Source organism: Canariomyces notabilis (genome assembly GCF_033297395.1).
Source record: "Canariomyces notabilis strain CBS 508.74 unplaced genomic scaffold N656scaffold_1, whole genome shotgun sequence".
Classification (NCBI taxonomy): domain Eukaryota; kingdom Fungi; phylum Ascomycota; class Sordariomycetes; order Sordariales; family Chaetomiaceae; genus Canariomyces; species Canariomyces notabilis.
The window spans coordinates 1972147-1986817 of record NW_027041823.1 but is presented as its reverse complement, the minus strand read 5'-3'; the positions used below and the strand labels follow the sequence as shown (position 1 = coordinate 1986817).

Below are 14671 nucleotides of genomic sequence, written 5' to 3'. Positions count from 1 at the left end.
GTCATATTAACATGGAAATTGAAAGAACTGTCTGTCGATCGCCGGTGCCCTTGAAATCAATATGTGGTTTGGGGGGCAGGGCAAGATCCGGAGACCGGGTCGAACCTGGCGAGGGGGGAACCATAGGTTTTCGACCAATCTCTGGTAATGCAAGACATATGCTGTGTTGAATGGAATAACGGCTGTTGTTGGGCTACCTTACAGCCCCTGCGGCATCCCTCCCGTCTAGATCCACTTGGCCGCTCTCACCTGGGCACCAAACCTGAAATTCACGGCTCTCAGCAGAGATAGTGACTTGTTCCATTGACTCTTATATTCATGGTCGGAAGGGCCAACCTGCTCCCATTATGTCCTCCAAAGCGCCGTGTCCCTATAATCGTATAGAGAGCCCCAACCAGTGTGCTGAGAAGTCTTCCCGGGCCCAAGTCCGAACGCCACGCCAAGAACCATAATCCGCTAACCAGTATGCATCGTACACAATCCAAATCCTCCAACAGGCCTAGGCTTTGTGGAGTCATGTTTCCTCGGTCAATGTATTATCCATCCAAGCGGAGTAGTCTTCCTCATCATCGTTGGGCAGAGGTCCAACCGGATCATCTGATGGAACCGCTGCGGTTGCCATCGTCAGTGACGATGGCTCGGATCCCGGCTCCCCTACAGCTGTTGGTAGAGCAATATCATCAGAATTCTCAACGTCTTCCACCCACGGTTGCATATATGACGGGCCATGCGAGGCGCTTAGCGGAGTTGTCGGTTCGGAATCGGCAGGTGCGGCGACCACGAGCATGCCATCCCCATCATCCGCCTGCTCGCCATGATAGTGGCGTCTCTTGGGGAGAGGGGGTGGCAATGGGTGTTGCTCGCTGTTCTGACTTGCGGATTCGTTGTGCTCTTCCATCGGCGGTGGAGGTACTGGTTTTCGCCTTGGTACCTGAATCGGTGCGGTCGCGGTCTTCTTGTCCGGCATCGGGAGAGGTACGCCGGGTGGTGGCAGCGGCTGCCCGCGCCCCATTGGCTGGTTGAGGTCAAGTGACGACGTACTATGTGTAGGCTTGCTGTAATTTGCGGCTGCTCCATCGTTAAGCCGCCGCTGGAAGGCATTCAGTCCCCACCGCTTTGCAGATGCAGCCGCGTTGGTCACGGCAGCTAGAGCAGTCCTCTTCTGCGACTCGTTATTATTGGTGCCAGGTTCTGACGCAGACGATATTGAGGACGCTGTCCCACGGCGGCCAAAGAAGCCCCTTGTGACAGAACTCGGCTGGCTGTGGGCCAAGTCTCCTGCAGACAGTGACGAGCCACTGTCACTGTGGTGACTTCCTGTAGATGAGGCAGTGTTCCGTCGGGCTTGCGGTGTCTTGTCTCTGTTTTTATCCGGATCCGTGGCCTCCTGGGATGATGCTGAGGAGTGGCTGTCTGTTTTGGAGGACTTGGACGTCACATAGGGCTTAAAGGCGTTCAAGTTGGCACTTTGAGCTGGGGACGGGGGGTGAGACTTCGCCGATAGAGTCGCCATTGCTGATGCCGCGGGGCTCCCAGTGGGTGGAGAGGATGGCTTAAAGTGGTCCGCATGCGTAGCGATGGTACCGACTGTAGGGGACGAGGGTTGGGCAATCGAATGCGAGAATATCGGAGGAGGCGAAACTGGCTCGCTCTTGGATTCGCCTTTAGGTTCACTCTTCACCTCTTTCTGCGGCTCGCTCTTGACCTCGATACTTGTTGAGGACGCCGAAGGGGACGCCGAGAGAGAAGATGCCAAGTCAGTCTTGCTCTTGCTCGACATCCTCCCAAAGAGGGTAATCGAAGGTTTCTTCTCGAGAACGGGCACGCTTTGGCTCTTTTCCATGGCCGGTAGCTCGGGTTCTTGGATTCCATGACTCTCTTCAAGGCGTTCCACCTCGGCCAGGTCCCCCATTTGCGCGGCAGAGGACTCGAGGTCGGTATATGGCTGCACTGTATCATCGTGGAAGATCCCGCCCCTCCACTTTTTGTGCTCGGTGCTGAAGAAAGGTGTGTCGTCCCAGAACGGTAGAACGAGCGTTTCTGCAACCACCTCTTTGATCCGACTTTCTATCTGGCGGAGTATGACGGTATAGGTGATCTGCCGGGAGCTGACAATGGGCTCAATTGTCATCTCCATCTTTGGCGCCTGCTGGAAGGAGAACCAGATGCGGTTGCTGGGTGGAGGTTTGATTTTGAATAGAGCGTGCCCTTCCAACTTCCGCAATACGACAGCCAGAACTATGTTTACCTCGCGGGCTTTGAAACGAGACCCCAAGTCTATGCGAACGGTTGCTGCCACCTCAAGCCTGAAATTGCCGGTGTAACGGATGTCAGCCTCGAGCCCGCACTCTCCCTCGACCGTCAGGTCCTTGAGGCGAGGGTTTGTGATGTATGGTGCTGAATCGCCCGTGTCGATGGCTTTGATGGCTATGTTGGACAGGAAGGATGGACGCTTTACTCGTGAAATCTTCTTTGTGAGCTTTGCCCGGATGAAGTTCTCAATGTCCTTGGTTTTGTAGACACCCAGGAACAGTCTTCCAATCACGGCATTTAACCACCTGGTCTGCATATGCTCCTCGGATGAATGGAGTTTCTGAACTAGCGAAATAATGTTCTTGACGTCAAATTGGATGGGCGTCGGCGCCCTGTTCTCTGCGGCAAACGTCTGCTCTTGATTCCGCAGCAGGGCAAAGTAGAAGTCTTCCTTGGCAGAGCAGTTTTCGGAGAACAGGTAGAATGGCTTGGAGACTTGACTGTCTGGACCTAACTCCGGTCCGTCAGTCCGCCGTGAGAGGCAGATGGCATTGCGTTTGATCCATAGCTCTCCCTCTGGCGTGACAGGCTCCCCCGAGTATATGCTGATATCGTGATGCGCGAGAGATACGACGTGGCGCACTTCCAGCTGCTCGTCATCGTCAAAAAGCATCAAATGTCCGTGTCTACAGGGACTGTCAGTAAGACCAAGCTGCCAAGGGCCTGCAGCGCATTGCATTGCATACCTAAGCACCACGTAGAAGACGTTTCCAGCCTTCTTCGGGCGTTGACTGACGCCATTCTTGTTGTCTAACGGACCGGGACCGGCTCTCCGATCAAAGATGCTGCGGTACATGGTCTGATAGACACTTGGGCTAGGCGCGGCTACCGTGGCGGACCCGACGGGAGTTGACCGTTCAATGGGCTTAGCGTTGATTCCCATGGGCGTGTACTCGCGACAGACGGCAAAATAGCCGGCCGCAACGTCGGAGTCATGGTGAAGTGCCCTTGCTCTGGCGCCATCCTTCTGTGCCGCCTTGAGAGGATCAAGGTCGTCGCCTGGCTGGATCAGGTCGTGATCGTTTGCCGAGGCTTGCGCTGCGCTGCCATCCTCACGGTAGGGGAGGGTGTAGTAGGCATGGGCGAAGACGACTGCAACAAGCAGCGGGATGAATGTAATGCCTCCGAGGAGGTAGGTCAGCAGGAAGGCAGTCCAAGTCCAACCCATGGCGATGATGCTAACGATTCGGAATCGCGGACACTAAGTAGCAGAGGTGGCTCTGCTACCTGCCCAGCCGAGCACGAGTTCGAGAAATCATTGAGCCACGCAGCAGCAATAGAGCTTCCAATACTTCGTACTAGCTGTGCACCGGGCAAAAGAAGGAAAGACCATTAATAAACACGAGGTTCGGAACGAACCATCTCAGCTACCTACCAACCGAGTCGCACCATTGATGACAGACAACCTAAACCGGACGGCGCGGGCAGCTTATTACATCAGCCACTTCCGAGCTCAACAAGGTTCAGGTTGAGTTGTTTCCCCGCACTGTGCGAAACGCCACTGACACAGCACTGCAGTGCATTGAACTGCCCGGTTGAAAACTTGAATGAGCTCAACTGAAGCTCCAATGCTGTATTTTTGCAGGCACGGTGCAGTTATTTTAACGTTGAGGCTACTGGCGCGGGACGCCCGGGAACAAATGCCTGCAGGGCTGCCAGCTTACTGGAGCTGTACCTACCTAGGTACCTAGGTATCGTACATACATGCACTTTGATACTGCATTCCTGTTGCAATTCTCGGTGGCATACTAGATGAACGCAAGGTGTTGAGTCCACTAGGCACTCCAGATGTTTCACCCTGAATGTGGCTGCCGAGAACTCAGTGATTGGGTTGGGCAGGAGTCCTCCGTAGCAGCTGGCGCAATCCATGGTGCAACAACTTTCCCATCGATGACATGTTCGCAGTCCAATGAGCTTCATCGAAGTTGCTTTTGTCTGTGGCTTCTACACTATAGCCACGGATCCCACCCACTATGTCGAAGCAAGCCCGTGGTCCTCGTCCGAGGCACAAGAACGATACCTGCTCCAGATACCTAGCATCAACACACCTCCCAAGAGAGGCGTCGGGCTCACGGACCCTGGTTGGGCATCCGGATGCACCATGCCGGATGGACGAGGTATTGTGAGCCGCTGTATGGTCATGCCATTGGTATTCGTTCCTATGAGCACTCCCGCATCCCAGACCAATAATTCATGCAGGAAATACCTTGCCGTGCCGAACGCGATGAACCCCATGCACAGAGAAAGAAGCAAGCCATATCTAACCCCGAAAACCCCAGCCCCATGCCTAGAATATCCTCAAATCGTAGTCTCGTAGGCAACGGGCGCCACCGTCTCGGGCTTGTTGTCGACAACCGAAATTGTCCGCGCCTCGCGGGGCATGGCGGGTTGTCTCTTTAGCTGCACGGGCGTGCCCTCGGCCTTGGCCTTCTTCTTGAGCTCAGCGTTCTCCTTGACCCGGCGCAGGAACCCCTCCCGTGACCGCGACGGCTGGATGTGCTCGATCCGGACGTTGATGCGCTTCTCGATGTAGCGGTGCTTGACCTTCTTGTAGATGATGATGCCGACTGCCGACTTGGTGACGTTGTAGATGACGCCCGTCTTGCCGTGGTAGACCTTGTGGGCCATACTGTTGGTGTATGGAGTCAGCGTCGAGCTCGATACTGCGACCATGCAAAGCCGCCGCCGCTGCAACAACCCATCTATTCTCCGGTCCATCCCCCTCAATTGCGCAGAGAACCATGCTTTTGCTTACCCCTTCTGGACAGCACCGTTGACCTTGATGTCGACGATATCGCCAACCCTGCCGCCAATTAGCGACCGAACACTGCATCCACCCAAATGCGCCAACATACTTGTATTGCCTGAGGTAGGTTGAGAGCCTAATCATACCCTTCTCCCGGAAATTCCGAGAGAAGGCATATCTCGTACCAGCCCGGAGACCTGCAGCGTGACCCATCTTGCCAGTTTTCGGGGTTGTCGGCGGGGATCGAGATGTCGAAGTCGGTGATGCTGTGGGCTGCGAAAGTTAGGGATTTTTTTGTGTGAATGCAATTCCAAGTCGGGATTTCGCGTTGGGTGACTAAGCAGGGCGCTGCGCATGGGCCCACCAGCTCTCCGTTAGGGCAAGCGAGGGGCGGCCATGCACGGACCACCACAAATCCCACTTCGTACCTCTATTTTGTCGACCAAAGAAGTCGCAACTTTTACTCTGAATTTCTGATCGACGACCAACCTCTAGATAGCCTCAACGACAAGATGGCGCCGCGTTCCTACTCCAAGACCGCTAAAGTCCCGCGTCGTCCCTTCGAGGCCGCTCGATTGTGCGTTTGATTCAAGTTTCTATACCTCCTCAATTGCAGCCTCTGCGCAGCAGCCTGTTGCCGATGCAGTTGCTCGCATGCTTGCAATCGTCACCGGCCACTGAGCAGGAGCTTGTCTCTGCTTACGTCGATAGTGATCATGGACTGACTTTCGGAACCCCAGGGACTCCGAGTTGAAGCTCGTTGGCGAGTATGGTCTTCGGAACAAGCGTGAGGTTTGGCGTGTGCTCCTCACCCTGTCCAAGATCCGTCGTGCTGCTCGGTAAGTGAGAACCTCCAGTGAGACGGAGTTAAAGCTCAATAACAGGAAAATCACGTTCCGGATGCTGATTTACTTTTACAAGTGAACTTCTCACGCTCGACGAGAAGGACCCCAAGCGTCTCTTCGAAGGCAATGCCCTCATTCGCCGTCTCGTTCGCGTCGGTGTGCTGGACGAGTCCCGCATGAAGCTCGATTACGTCTTGGCCCTGAAGGCTGAAGACTTCTTGGAGCGCCGCCTCCAGACTCTCGTCTACAAGCTCGGCCTCGCCAAGTCGATTCACCACGCCCGTGTCCTGATCCGCCAGCGCCACATTCGCGTCGGCAAGCAGATCGTTAACGTTCCCTCCTTCATCGTCCGTCTTGACTCGCAGAAGCACATCGACTTTGCGCTCTCGTCACCGTTCGGTGGTGGCCGCCCCGGCCGTGTCCGGAGAAAGAAGGCTAAGGCCGCTGAGAAGGGCGAGGATGGCGGTGATGAGGAGGATGAGGAGTAAATTCGGGCGATTTCTATTCTGGGAATGGTTGGGACTGCATGGGATGGGCTGCGAAAACTGGTCTGGGCTGGGACTTGTGACCTCTGCGTTATGCTCTTATGGCGTTTATAAGCAGGGAGTGGAATGCATCGAGATTTGCACGTACGATACAGCCTGCAGGTTACCAATCATCGAGACGCCGAATACCCTCTTCCATGACCGGCCAGTCCCTCTCTGTGCGTCAGGCGTCTGCAATCGTCGAATTGGTGGCATATCACAGTGGTAAATCCAGAATTGGCACACCTAGAGCCGAAAATGCGAGTGGACTGGAAAACCGTGATTCAGGGGTATCATTATCATGAGCCATCTCGAGTCCCCCATTTATCCCACGAATCAGCCTCCTTGCTGGCTTGCTTCCCCATCTCTCCTGTACAGTAACTATTTTTCACGAAGGAATGGCAACATGCATAGCCCCATTTGAAGTCTGACCACCAACTTCCCCAGACCGAAGTGTGGTTGTTGATGAAGACATCTTCGGGATACTTTGACTTTGCGGCCTTCCTTGGGGCTCCTTTGATGAGGCCGGCCTCGTCGTACTCGACGAAGGTCTCGGACTCGGTGATGGCCGCCTTCAACGCTTCGGGCACGGTGGGTTGCTCGCCATACTGGCTGGCGAGTATCTCGGCTCGTTTCCTCCGTTTGGCCTCCCTTTCTTCATTCTCCTTCTTCCGCAAAATCTCTCCCATAGTCGGGTTGGCCTGGAGATGCATAGTCGTATCGCCTGTCTTCTCTTGCTTCTCCCAGGCGTACCGCTGCGCTTTCTCAAACTCGGCCGCTTCGCCCGACGCTCGGAGGAAGCTCTCTTCGGCGAACAGCTGGGCAGACTTGTCGCCTATGGCACCACCATCGACAAGGGCGCGCTTCTTGGGGTTGTACTTGGCCGAGTCGGAGTCGAGGTTAAGCAGGTACTTGGCCGTGTCCTCACGTATTCTCATCGACTGTTTTACCGACCTATCCCTGCCCATCTCTGACTCCTCGGCGTACTTGAATCCTCCCTCGTAGACATCTTCCTCCTCCTTCTTGTCCCCCTTGTCACCCAGCAGTTTTCTGCGCGCCTCCTCGATTAGGTTATACTCCTCCACCACCTCCTGATACTGCTTCGGGTCGTATGCTGCCCAAATATCGCGTTTCGCCTCATAGCCCAAGTTCACGTCCCGCACGGTCCGATCGGCCTGAATGTCCTTGCCCGTGAACTTGGCGCCGACTTTACGCGGGCGCTCGAGACAGTCCTTCTTCTTGTGACCCATGGCGCCGCAATTCTCACAGGCGCCCTTGACCCATTTTGTTCGCGCAGGTCCAGTCTTTTTACCACCCTTGTCAAGAATGTATTTCTCCTCCTCTTGAGCTGCGCGGGCGCGTTGATGCTTGAGTGAATCGTCATGGTCGTCAAGGCCGCTGACATAGAAGGGCTGTTTACTGATGTACGAGGGAATGTAGATGTTGTCTTCTTTTCGCGCGGCGCCAGCACCCGACCCGCTATCTGTGCTGGCTGCTGCAGCGGTCGATGCTGGTTCTGGCCGTTTTGGGGGAGGCATTGCTGGCATGCTTCTTGACCGGCGAAGCCTGCGGGATGTGTTGCTGATGAAGGGGCGAAGTCTGGGCCGGAGACGGTCGAGAAGGCGCATTGGCAAAGGTTAAAGAACCCACACTCAACCCTAACCTCCACCAACAGCGTCTTGAAGTGCTTCACGTTGGGAGCAGGCAACCTCCCTATCTTCTTGACAACCTATTCTCACTGGCTTCATTTCAAATTGCAACCTGATGCCACCTTCAGATGCTTGGTAATTTTTTGGCCTTCTGCCTGGATCTTTCCGGTGAGAATTCACGTGATTTGGCGACTTAGACTCTTCGGTGCGACGCGAGTGGTCACGACACTGCAGTTCTAAGCGCGTCATGTACCGGATCGCTGGAAGCAATAAGGCAGAAAAATAAAGAACCGAAGGTCGTCCACCATATTGATCTCCCAGATAATGAATGTCTCTTGGATGCTTCAAAGATGATCATCCTCGCCAAAACTCGACACGACGCTCAAGATGGAGGTGTTCCGCGTCCGACTGAATTGCATCGACCACTACCAAGCCACGCCAACCCAATATGACCCTCCGCTGCGACGGGACTTTCGCTTTTCGCAGCTTGCAAAGCAGCCCAAGGTCCCCGTCATTCGCGTGTTTGGATCGACTGAAACGGGCCAAAAGGTGTGCGCTCACGTCCATGGCGCCTTCCCCTACCTCTATGTCGAATATCGAGGACCATTGGACAAGGCTACAGGTGGGACTTTTTTCCCTTTTCCTTCTTTATCGCCATCTTGGGGACTCAGCTTACCCGTAATGCAGTCTCCGAGTACATTCTCAGGTTGCACCTGTCCATTGATAGTGCCCTCGCTGTCAGTTACCGTAGGGACGACAAGCCACGCGAGCAGCGAAGCTTTGTTGCCCGCATCACCCTTGTCAAGGGCGTGCCGTTCTATGGCTTCTACGTTGGGTACCGGTTCTACTTGAAGATCTACATGCTAAATCCAGTCGTCATGACCCGCCTGGCCGATATCCTCCAGCAGGGCCTCATCATGGGCCGCAAATTCCAGCCCTACGAGGCCCACTTGCAGTATCTCCTGCAGTTCATGACCGACTATAACTTGTACGGCTGTGACTACATTGACGCTGCAAAAGTCAGATTTCGCGGCCCCGTCCCAGACCCTGCAGCCCCCGAGGATCCCCCGCTTCTCTGGGACAGCAACACTATCCCACCAGGCCTTATCACCGACGACCATAGCCTTCCCCGCGCCAGCCACTGCTCTATCGAGGTTGATATCTGCGTTCAGGATATCCTCAATCGCAAAGCTGTGAAGGAACGACGCCTCCACCACGATTTTATCGAACGGGAGCATCCTATCCCAACTGGTATGAAGCTCGTACACAGCATGGCTGGTCTATGGGCGGATGAGACAAGACGTAGAAAGAAGCTGATGGGCAGATTGAAACCCGGCGGCAGCCCCTTTCCTCCTGAGGCTTTGGTTTCCATGTCTGCGGATCCTCGCCATTCCCAACCGCCGGGTTGGATTCACGAAGACGAATACCGCCAACAAATTGATCAACTGATCGAAATGGAAAGCGGACAGGATCATAACCAGCTCGATTTCACCAACTACATCGAACCTCACCCATTTGAGGAAACCGTCCAGACAGCAATCCAGTCCGTTGAGGACTTGTTTCCACAGAATCTTCTGCCTGCTCTGGGTATCGAACAAAAGCTGCTTCAACGGCATCCAGAAGTGACCAGCAGCATTCAAGTTGATGAAAAGGGGATCCGTGAGCTTGAAGTCGCCCAAGATGATAACCAACCCCTTTTGGACGAGGACTCGGATGAAGACATCGCGGAGGAGGAACAGCATGCTGAAGGAGCTGCGGTGTTGGACCAGCATAAGGGTTTTGCAAGTCATGGAACTGTTTCCGCAGGACATGACGGCGTGCATGCCGCTAAAGCTCATGAATCTGCCAAGGCATCAGACGGTCAACAGCCGGGGGTTGTTGCGGATCTGAAGAGGAGCGTTAGCGGCTTGAGCGGTGGTTTCAATATTAGCGGACTGCGTTCCGGGAAGCGCCCATGTATTCCGTTATCTAGTGAGCTTGTTGCTGAGGCGGTGAAGCTGGAGTTGACCGGCAGGGACGACAACCTCGAGACATCGGACACGGCTAGACTGGGTGATCGAAAACACCGTCCCTCGGACTTAGAAGATTGCGAACCACCCAAGCGATTGAAGGTTGACGACCTGGAAGCAGCTGAGCCATCTTCTTGTGGCAATGCTATCCCTACATGTGAAGAATCTCAAGCATTGGGTGGGCCGAAGCCCGAGGGACGAGATGGCACGCCGTTCAAGCTGTCTCGGCCGTCTCAGCCGAGCAGGTCTACTCTGAAAGGAAGCTCAGGGAAACCGCTTGGGAACAAGAAGCTCAATTTCCCAGTGGTCAAAGATCCTCACGACCCAGACACAGTCCTGCGGCTCAGCCAAGGTACCTCACAGCAGAGCGACGATGCGGCAACAAAGAAACATGTATCTTTCGGGCCCCTGGTATCAGTTCAGGAAAATAGCCCCGAGGATCCTTCAATTGGGATATCGCGATCTCCCCACGAGTCACCTGTCGTACCGTCGAGGCCGCAACTCTTGTGGACTGGCTCGACCACCATGTTCTTCATCGGCAACGGACCGCCCTCCGCAACAGAGGTATGCTCGACAATGCAGTCCTATGGTTTACCTGATGTTATCTATCAGGACGCCTTTTACAGCAATGACAACGATGTACCGCCACGGCCACGGGAGTATGCAGGCAGGGAATACCGATTAGATGGCAATACCATACCATATCTGCCAGTATTCGACCCAACCGGCCAGTCTCCGGCTACGTTCGGTGTAAAACCGGAATCAGGCCCCGATCTAGCCGAGATGGAGTTGGCCTATCGGAAGCAACAGAGTCGGTGCACTTTGAGAAGCTGGGAAATAGCTGAGCCGCCTCCTACGCTTGCGGAAGTAAAGGGGTGGTGGGCTGAGAAGAAGAAGAGAAGAAACCAGCGGGGACTTAGCTGCACCCGGCCCCAGCCTTTGACTCAACTGGGAAAGCCTGAACTCTCTCAGATCGTCGGGGCAACACCAAAGAACGCTCATGGCTTCAAGTATTCACAAAGACAAAAGTCTACTAGCATCCAGCACGAGGCCCAGTATATGAGCACCATGAGTCTCGAGGTTCACGTCAATAGCAGAGGGAAACTGGTTCCAAACCCTGAAGAAGATGAGGTTCAATGCATATTTTGGTGTCTGAGATCTGACGAGCTGTATCTCTACGGCAGCCAAGTCCCAGACAGTACCATGTCTGGAATCATCGTTCTTTCCAGGGACGGCTCACTCGCTGAGAAGATCCGCAAACAGACGACTGTCGAGGTAGTGGAAGAGTCCTCCGAGCTTGACGTCATGGTCAGAATGGTGGAGATCGTGCGGGCTCATGATCCAGATATCCTCACGGGATATGAGGTCCACGGCAGCTCCTGGGGTTACCTCATTGAGCGCGCAATGCGCAAATATGAATACAACCTGTGCAACGAGTTCTCTCGCGTCAAGATGGCGTCTAGTGGCAAGTTTGGCAGGGAAGACGACCGATGGGGCTTCAATACGACGTCCATGATCCAAGTGACTGGCAGACACATGATCAATATATGGAGAGCTATGCGAGGTGAACTCAACCTGCTCCAGTACACTATGGAGAACGTCGTGTGGCATCTCCTCCACCGCCGTATACCGCATTACTCCTGGCGGACCTTGACGGACTGGTATACGAGCGGACGGCCGAGAGATCTCGGCAAAGTGCTCCGCTACTACCTCAAAAGAACGCGCATGGACATTGAAATACTGGAAGCCAACGAGCTTATCCCCCGAACAAGCGAGCAAGCGAGGCTTTTAGGCGTGGATTTCTTCTCGGTCTTTTCCAGAGGTTCTCAGTTCAAGGTCGAGTCGATCATGTTCCGGATTGCGAAACCTGAGAATTTTCTTCTAGTCTCACCCAGCAGGAAGCAGGTCGGTGCGCAGAATGCCTTGGAGTGCCTTCCTCTGGTGATGGAACCACAGAGTGCATTTTATCCTAGCCCCTTACTGGTCTTGGACTTTCAAAGTCTGTACCCCAGCGTCATGATTGCATACAACTACTGCTATTCGACATTCCTTGGACGCATTGTCAACTGGCGGGGAACGAACAAGATGGGCTTCACCGAATACAAGAGAAGAGAGGGTTTACTACGGCTCCTAAAGGACCATATCAACATCGCCCCGAACGGAATGATGTATGCAAAGGCTGAGATCCGAAAGTCGCTCCTTGCGAAGATGCTGACCGAAATTCTCGAAACGCGAGTCATGGTCAAGAGCGGCATGAAGCAGGACAAAGACGATCGAACCCTGCAAAAGGTTCTCAACAATCGGCAGCTCGCGCTGAAGCTGCTGGCCAATGTCACCTACGGGTACACGTCGGCCTCCTTCTCTGGCAGAATGCCCTGCTCCGAGATCGCCGACAGCATCGTGCAGACCGGCCGCGAGACACTCGAACGAGCCATTGCCTACATACACTCCGTCGAGCGGTGGGGTGCTGAGGTTGTTTATGGCGACACCGACAGTCTGTTTGTTTACCTCAAGGGGCGGACACGCGAGCAGGCCTTTGAAATCGGTGCCGAGATTGCCAAGGAGATTACCGACATGAATCCACGTCCAGTGAAGCTCAAGTTCGAGAAGGTGTACCACCCATGCGTTCTCCTTGCCAAGAAGCGCTACGTCGGTTACAAGTACGAAAGCCGAGACCAGACGGTGCCCGAGTTCGACGCCAAGGGCATTGAAACAGTCCGGCGTGACGGCACGCCGGCAGAACAGAAGATTGAGGAGAAGGCGCTCAAGATCCTGTTCGAGACGGCTGACCTCAGCCAAGTTAAACAGTACTTTCAGTCCCAGTGTTCAAAAATCATGCGCGGTTTGGTCTCGGTGCAGGACTTTTGCTTCGCAAGGGAGGTCAAACTCGGCACGTACAGCAACAAAGGCCCAGGACCGGCCGGGGCCCTCATCAGCACGAAGCGCATGCTTGAAGACGCCCGGGCCGAGCCGCAGTACGGTGAGCGTGTGCCATACGTGGTCATCTCGGGCGCGCCAGGGGCGCGGCTAATCGACCGGTGCGTCGCCCCAGACGACCTGCTCAATAGTCCGCACGCGTCCCTCGACGCTGAGTACTACATTTCCAAGAACATCATCCCCCCGCTTGAGCGCATCTTCAACCTCGTGGGCGCCAACGTCCGCGCATGGTACGACGAGCTGCCCAAGGTCCAACACATCCGCCGCCTGGACACCACCACCGGCGGTTTGTCCGCAGCAGCGCTTGGCAACAACGCTGCCGCCGAGAACATCAACAACGGAAACGGAAACGGCAACAGCAAGAAAACGCTCGAGTGGTTCATGAACTCCACGTCATGCATAGCCTGCGGCGTCAAGATGGCCAAGTCGGACGACAACAACAACAATGGGGAGAGGCTCCCCATCTGCGGACGCTGCGCCGCCGACGCGCCCGCGACCATGGTGTTGCTCCAAGCGAGGCTCAACGCCGAGCGGCGTAGGTATGCTGATGTCATGAAGGTGTGCCAGACTTGTGCCGGGCTGGCGCCGCTTGAGGAAGTGCCCTGCGACAGCAAGGACTGTCCTGTGTTTTACACGCGTGTGAAGCAGGGGACTTTGGTCAGGACTGAGAGGGCGGTCGTTGAGCCGATTGTTAGGAAATTAGCGGGGAGGGTTGACAATGGGAAAGGGGATGGAAGGGGGAGTGGGAGAGGTGCCCCTGGGCGGTTGGATTGGTGATTGTTACTCCTGGTCATGTTAGGTTGTGATGATGATGGTCATGGATTATGGATTATGATGACGGCTGGTGGTGGTGATCGTGATAGGGATGGGGTTTCGGGTGTGCATTCAGGATGGTATGGTGTGTTCAAGCATTGGAATGAGGCATATGAGATAAGTGCATGAATGATGGGTTGTATAGCACTTCATGGCCGGTGTTTGTGGGGCGGACGGATATAACTGTTACACTTTGTTCATCCTGATCCTGTCACAGATGGTTGTGAGGGCTTGTACGGATACGACGATCGGTGTTGTGTATGGAGAAGGATACTTGCTCAATCGAGGGTGTCTACGAGGTCGGGTCACTGCGTCCACCTGAGTCGTTGACTTAACCTTGAGTGCCACGTTCCTATTTCTCATTGCTCCTGGATTGACTCGGCCGTAAGGGAACTGGGAAACAAGTCCTCGTCACAACATCTCCCGCCTTACACTTCAAGTTCATCGTTGCAAGGCTAGAATAACCCTTTCCCTAAAGTCCCAAAATGCTAGCGGCGCTGTCTGTTGTGCCTGTCTGGCCTCTGGCTGTGGACGCGTCATGGTTTCGAACGCTACACGAAGTACACTGCTTCGTACGCGGTGGCACCATCGTGTTTCGTAACGCGAGGACCGAAATTGAGGATAAGCCCGTCGGGCACCGGGATACCCAGTGCGCCAACCTCAATCATGATTCAGGTCAGGCCGCATTGGATCGCTAGAAAAGCCTCTGAGACCCGATAGGTTTAAGCTAGAACACCGCGGTGAGACTGCTGATACCGATTGGTCAGTCCCCCTACAGCATCGTTCTGTCCGCTTATTAAGTACGTATTTGTAGACTTGGACTCCAAAAGACCCT

General features: G+C 54.7%; 5 protein-coding genes across 5 annotated transcripts; 2 read left to right on the top strand and 3 right to left on the bottom strand.

Moving 5' to 3' along the window:
* Nucleotides 1-46: 46 nt before the first annotated feature.
* Nucleotides 47-3704, bottom strand: N656DRAFT_744102 (uncharacterized protein). Its single transcript, XM_064812873.1, has 2 exons — nucleotides 3000-3704; nucleotides 47-2939 (listed from the first exon to the last, which is right to left on the bottom strand). Exons 1-2 carry the CDS (start codon nucleotides 3479-3481, stop codon nucleotides 515-517), a joined length of 2907 nt encoding a protein of 968 aa, XP_064675187.1. The 5' UTR covers nucleotides 3482-3704; the 3' UTR covers nucleotides 47-514.
* A 526-nt stretch (nucleotides 3705-4230) lies between these two features.
* On the bottom strand, nucleotides 4231-5309 carry N656DRAFT_773774 (uncharacterized protein). The gene is made up of 3 exons (XM_064814128.1): nucleotides 5169-5309; nucleotides 5069-5116; nucleotides 4231-4942 (listed from the first exon to the last, which is right to left on the bottom strand). The coding sequence occupies exons 1-3, from the start codon at nucleotides 5270-5272 to the stop codon at nucleotides 4612-4614; spliced, it is 483 nt and encodes a 160-aa protein (XP_064675186.1). The 5' UTR covers nucleotides 5273-5309; the 3' UTR covers nucleotides 4231-4611.
* Nucleotides 5310-5571: 262 nt separating this feature from the next.
* On the top strand, nucleotides 5572-6851 carry N656DRAFT_722412 (40S ribosomal protein S9; the record flags this gene model as incomplete). The annotated part of the gene is made up of 3 exons (XM_064812500.1): nucleotides 5572-5636; nucleotides 5800-5898; nucleotides 5981-6851. The coding sequence occupies 3 exons, from the start codon at nucleotides 5572-5574 to the stop codon at nucleotides 6390-6392; spliced, it is 576 nt and encodes a 191-aa protein (XP_064675185.1). The 3' UTR covers nucleotides 6393-6851.
* N656DRAFT_744093 (uncharacterized protein) lies at nucleotides 6728-7966 on the bottom strand (the record flags this gene model as incomplete). The annotated part of the gene is made up of 1 exon (XM_064812872.1): nucleotides 6728-7966. One exon carries the CDS (start codon nucleotides 7964-7966, stop codon nucleotides 6728-6730), a length of 1239 nt encoding a protein of 412 aa, XP_064675184.1.
* Nucleotides 7967-8143: 177 nt separating this feature from the next.
* N656DRAFT_744092 (uncharacterized protein) lies at nucleotides 8144-14178 on the top strand. Its single transcript, XM_064812871.1, has 2 exons — nucleotides 8144-8699; nucleotides 8765-14178. Exons 1-2 carry the CDS (start codon nucleotides 8465-8467, stop codon nucleotides 13798-13800), a joined length of 5271 nt encoding a protein of 1756 aa, XP_064675183.1. The 5' UTR covers nucleotides 8144-8464; the 3' UTR covers nucleotides 13801-14178.
* The last annotated feature ends 493 nt before the right edge of the window (nucleotides 14179-14671 follow it).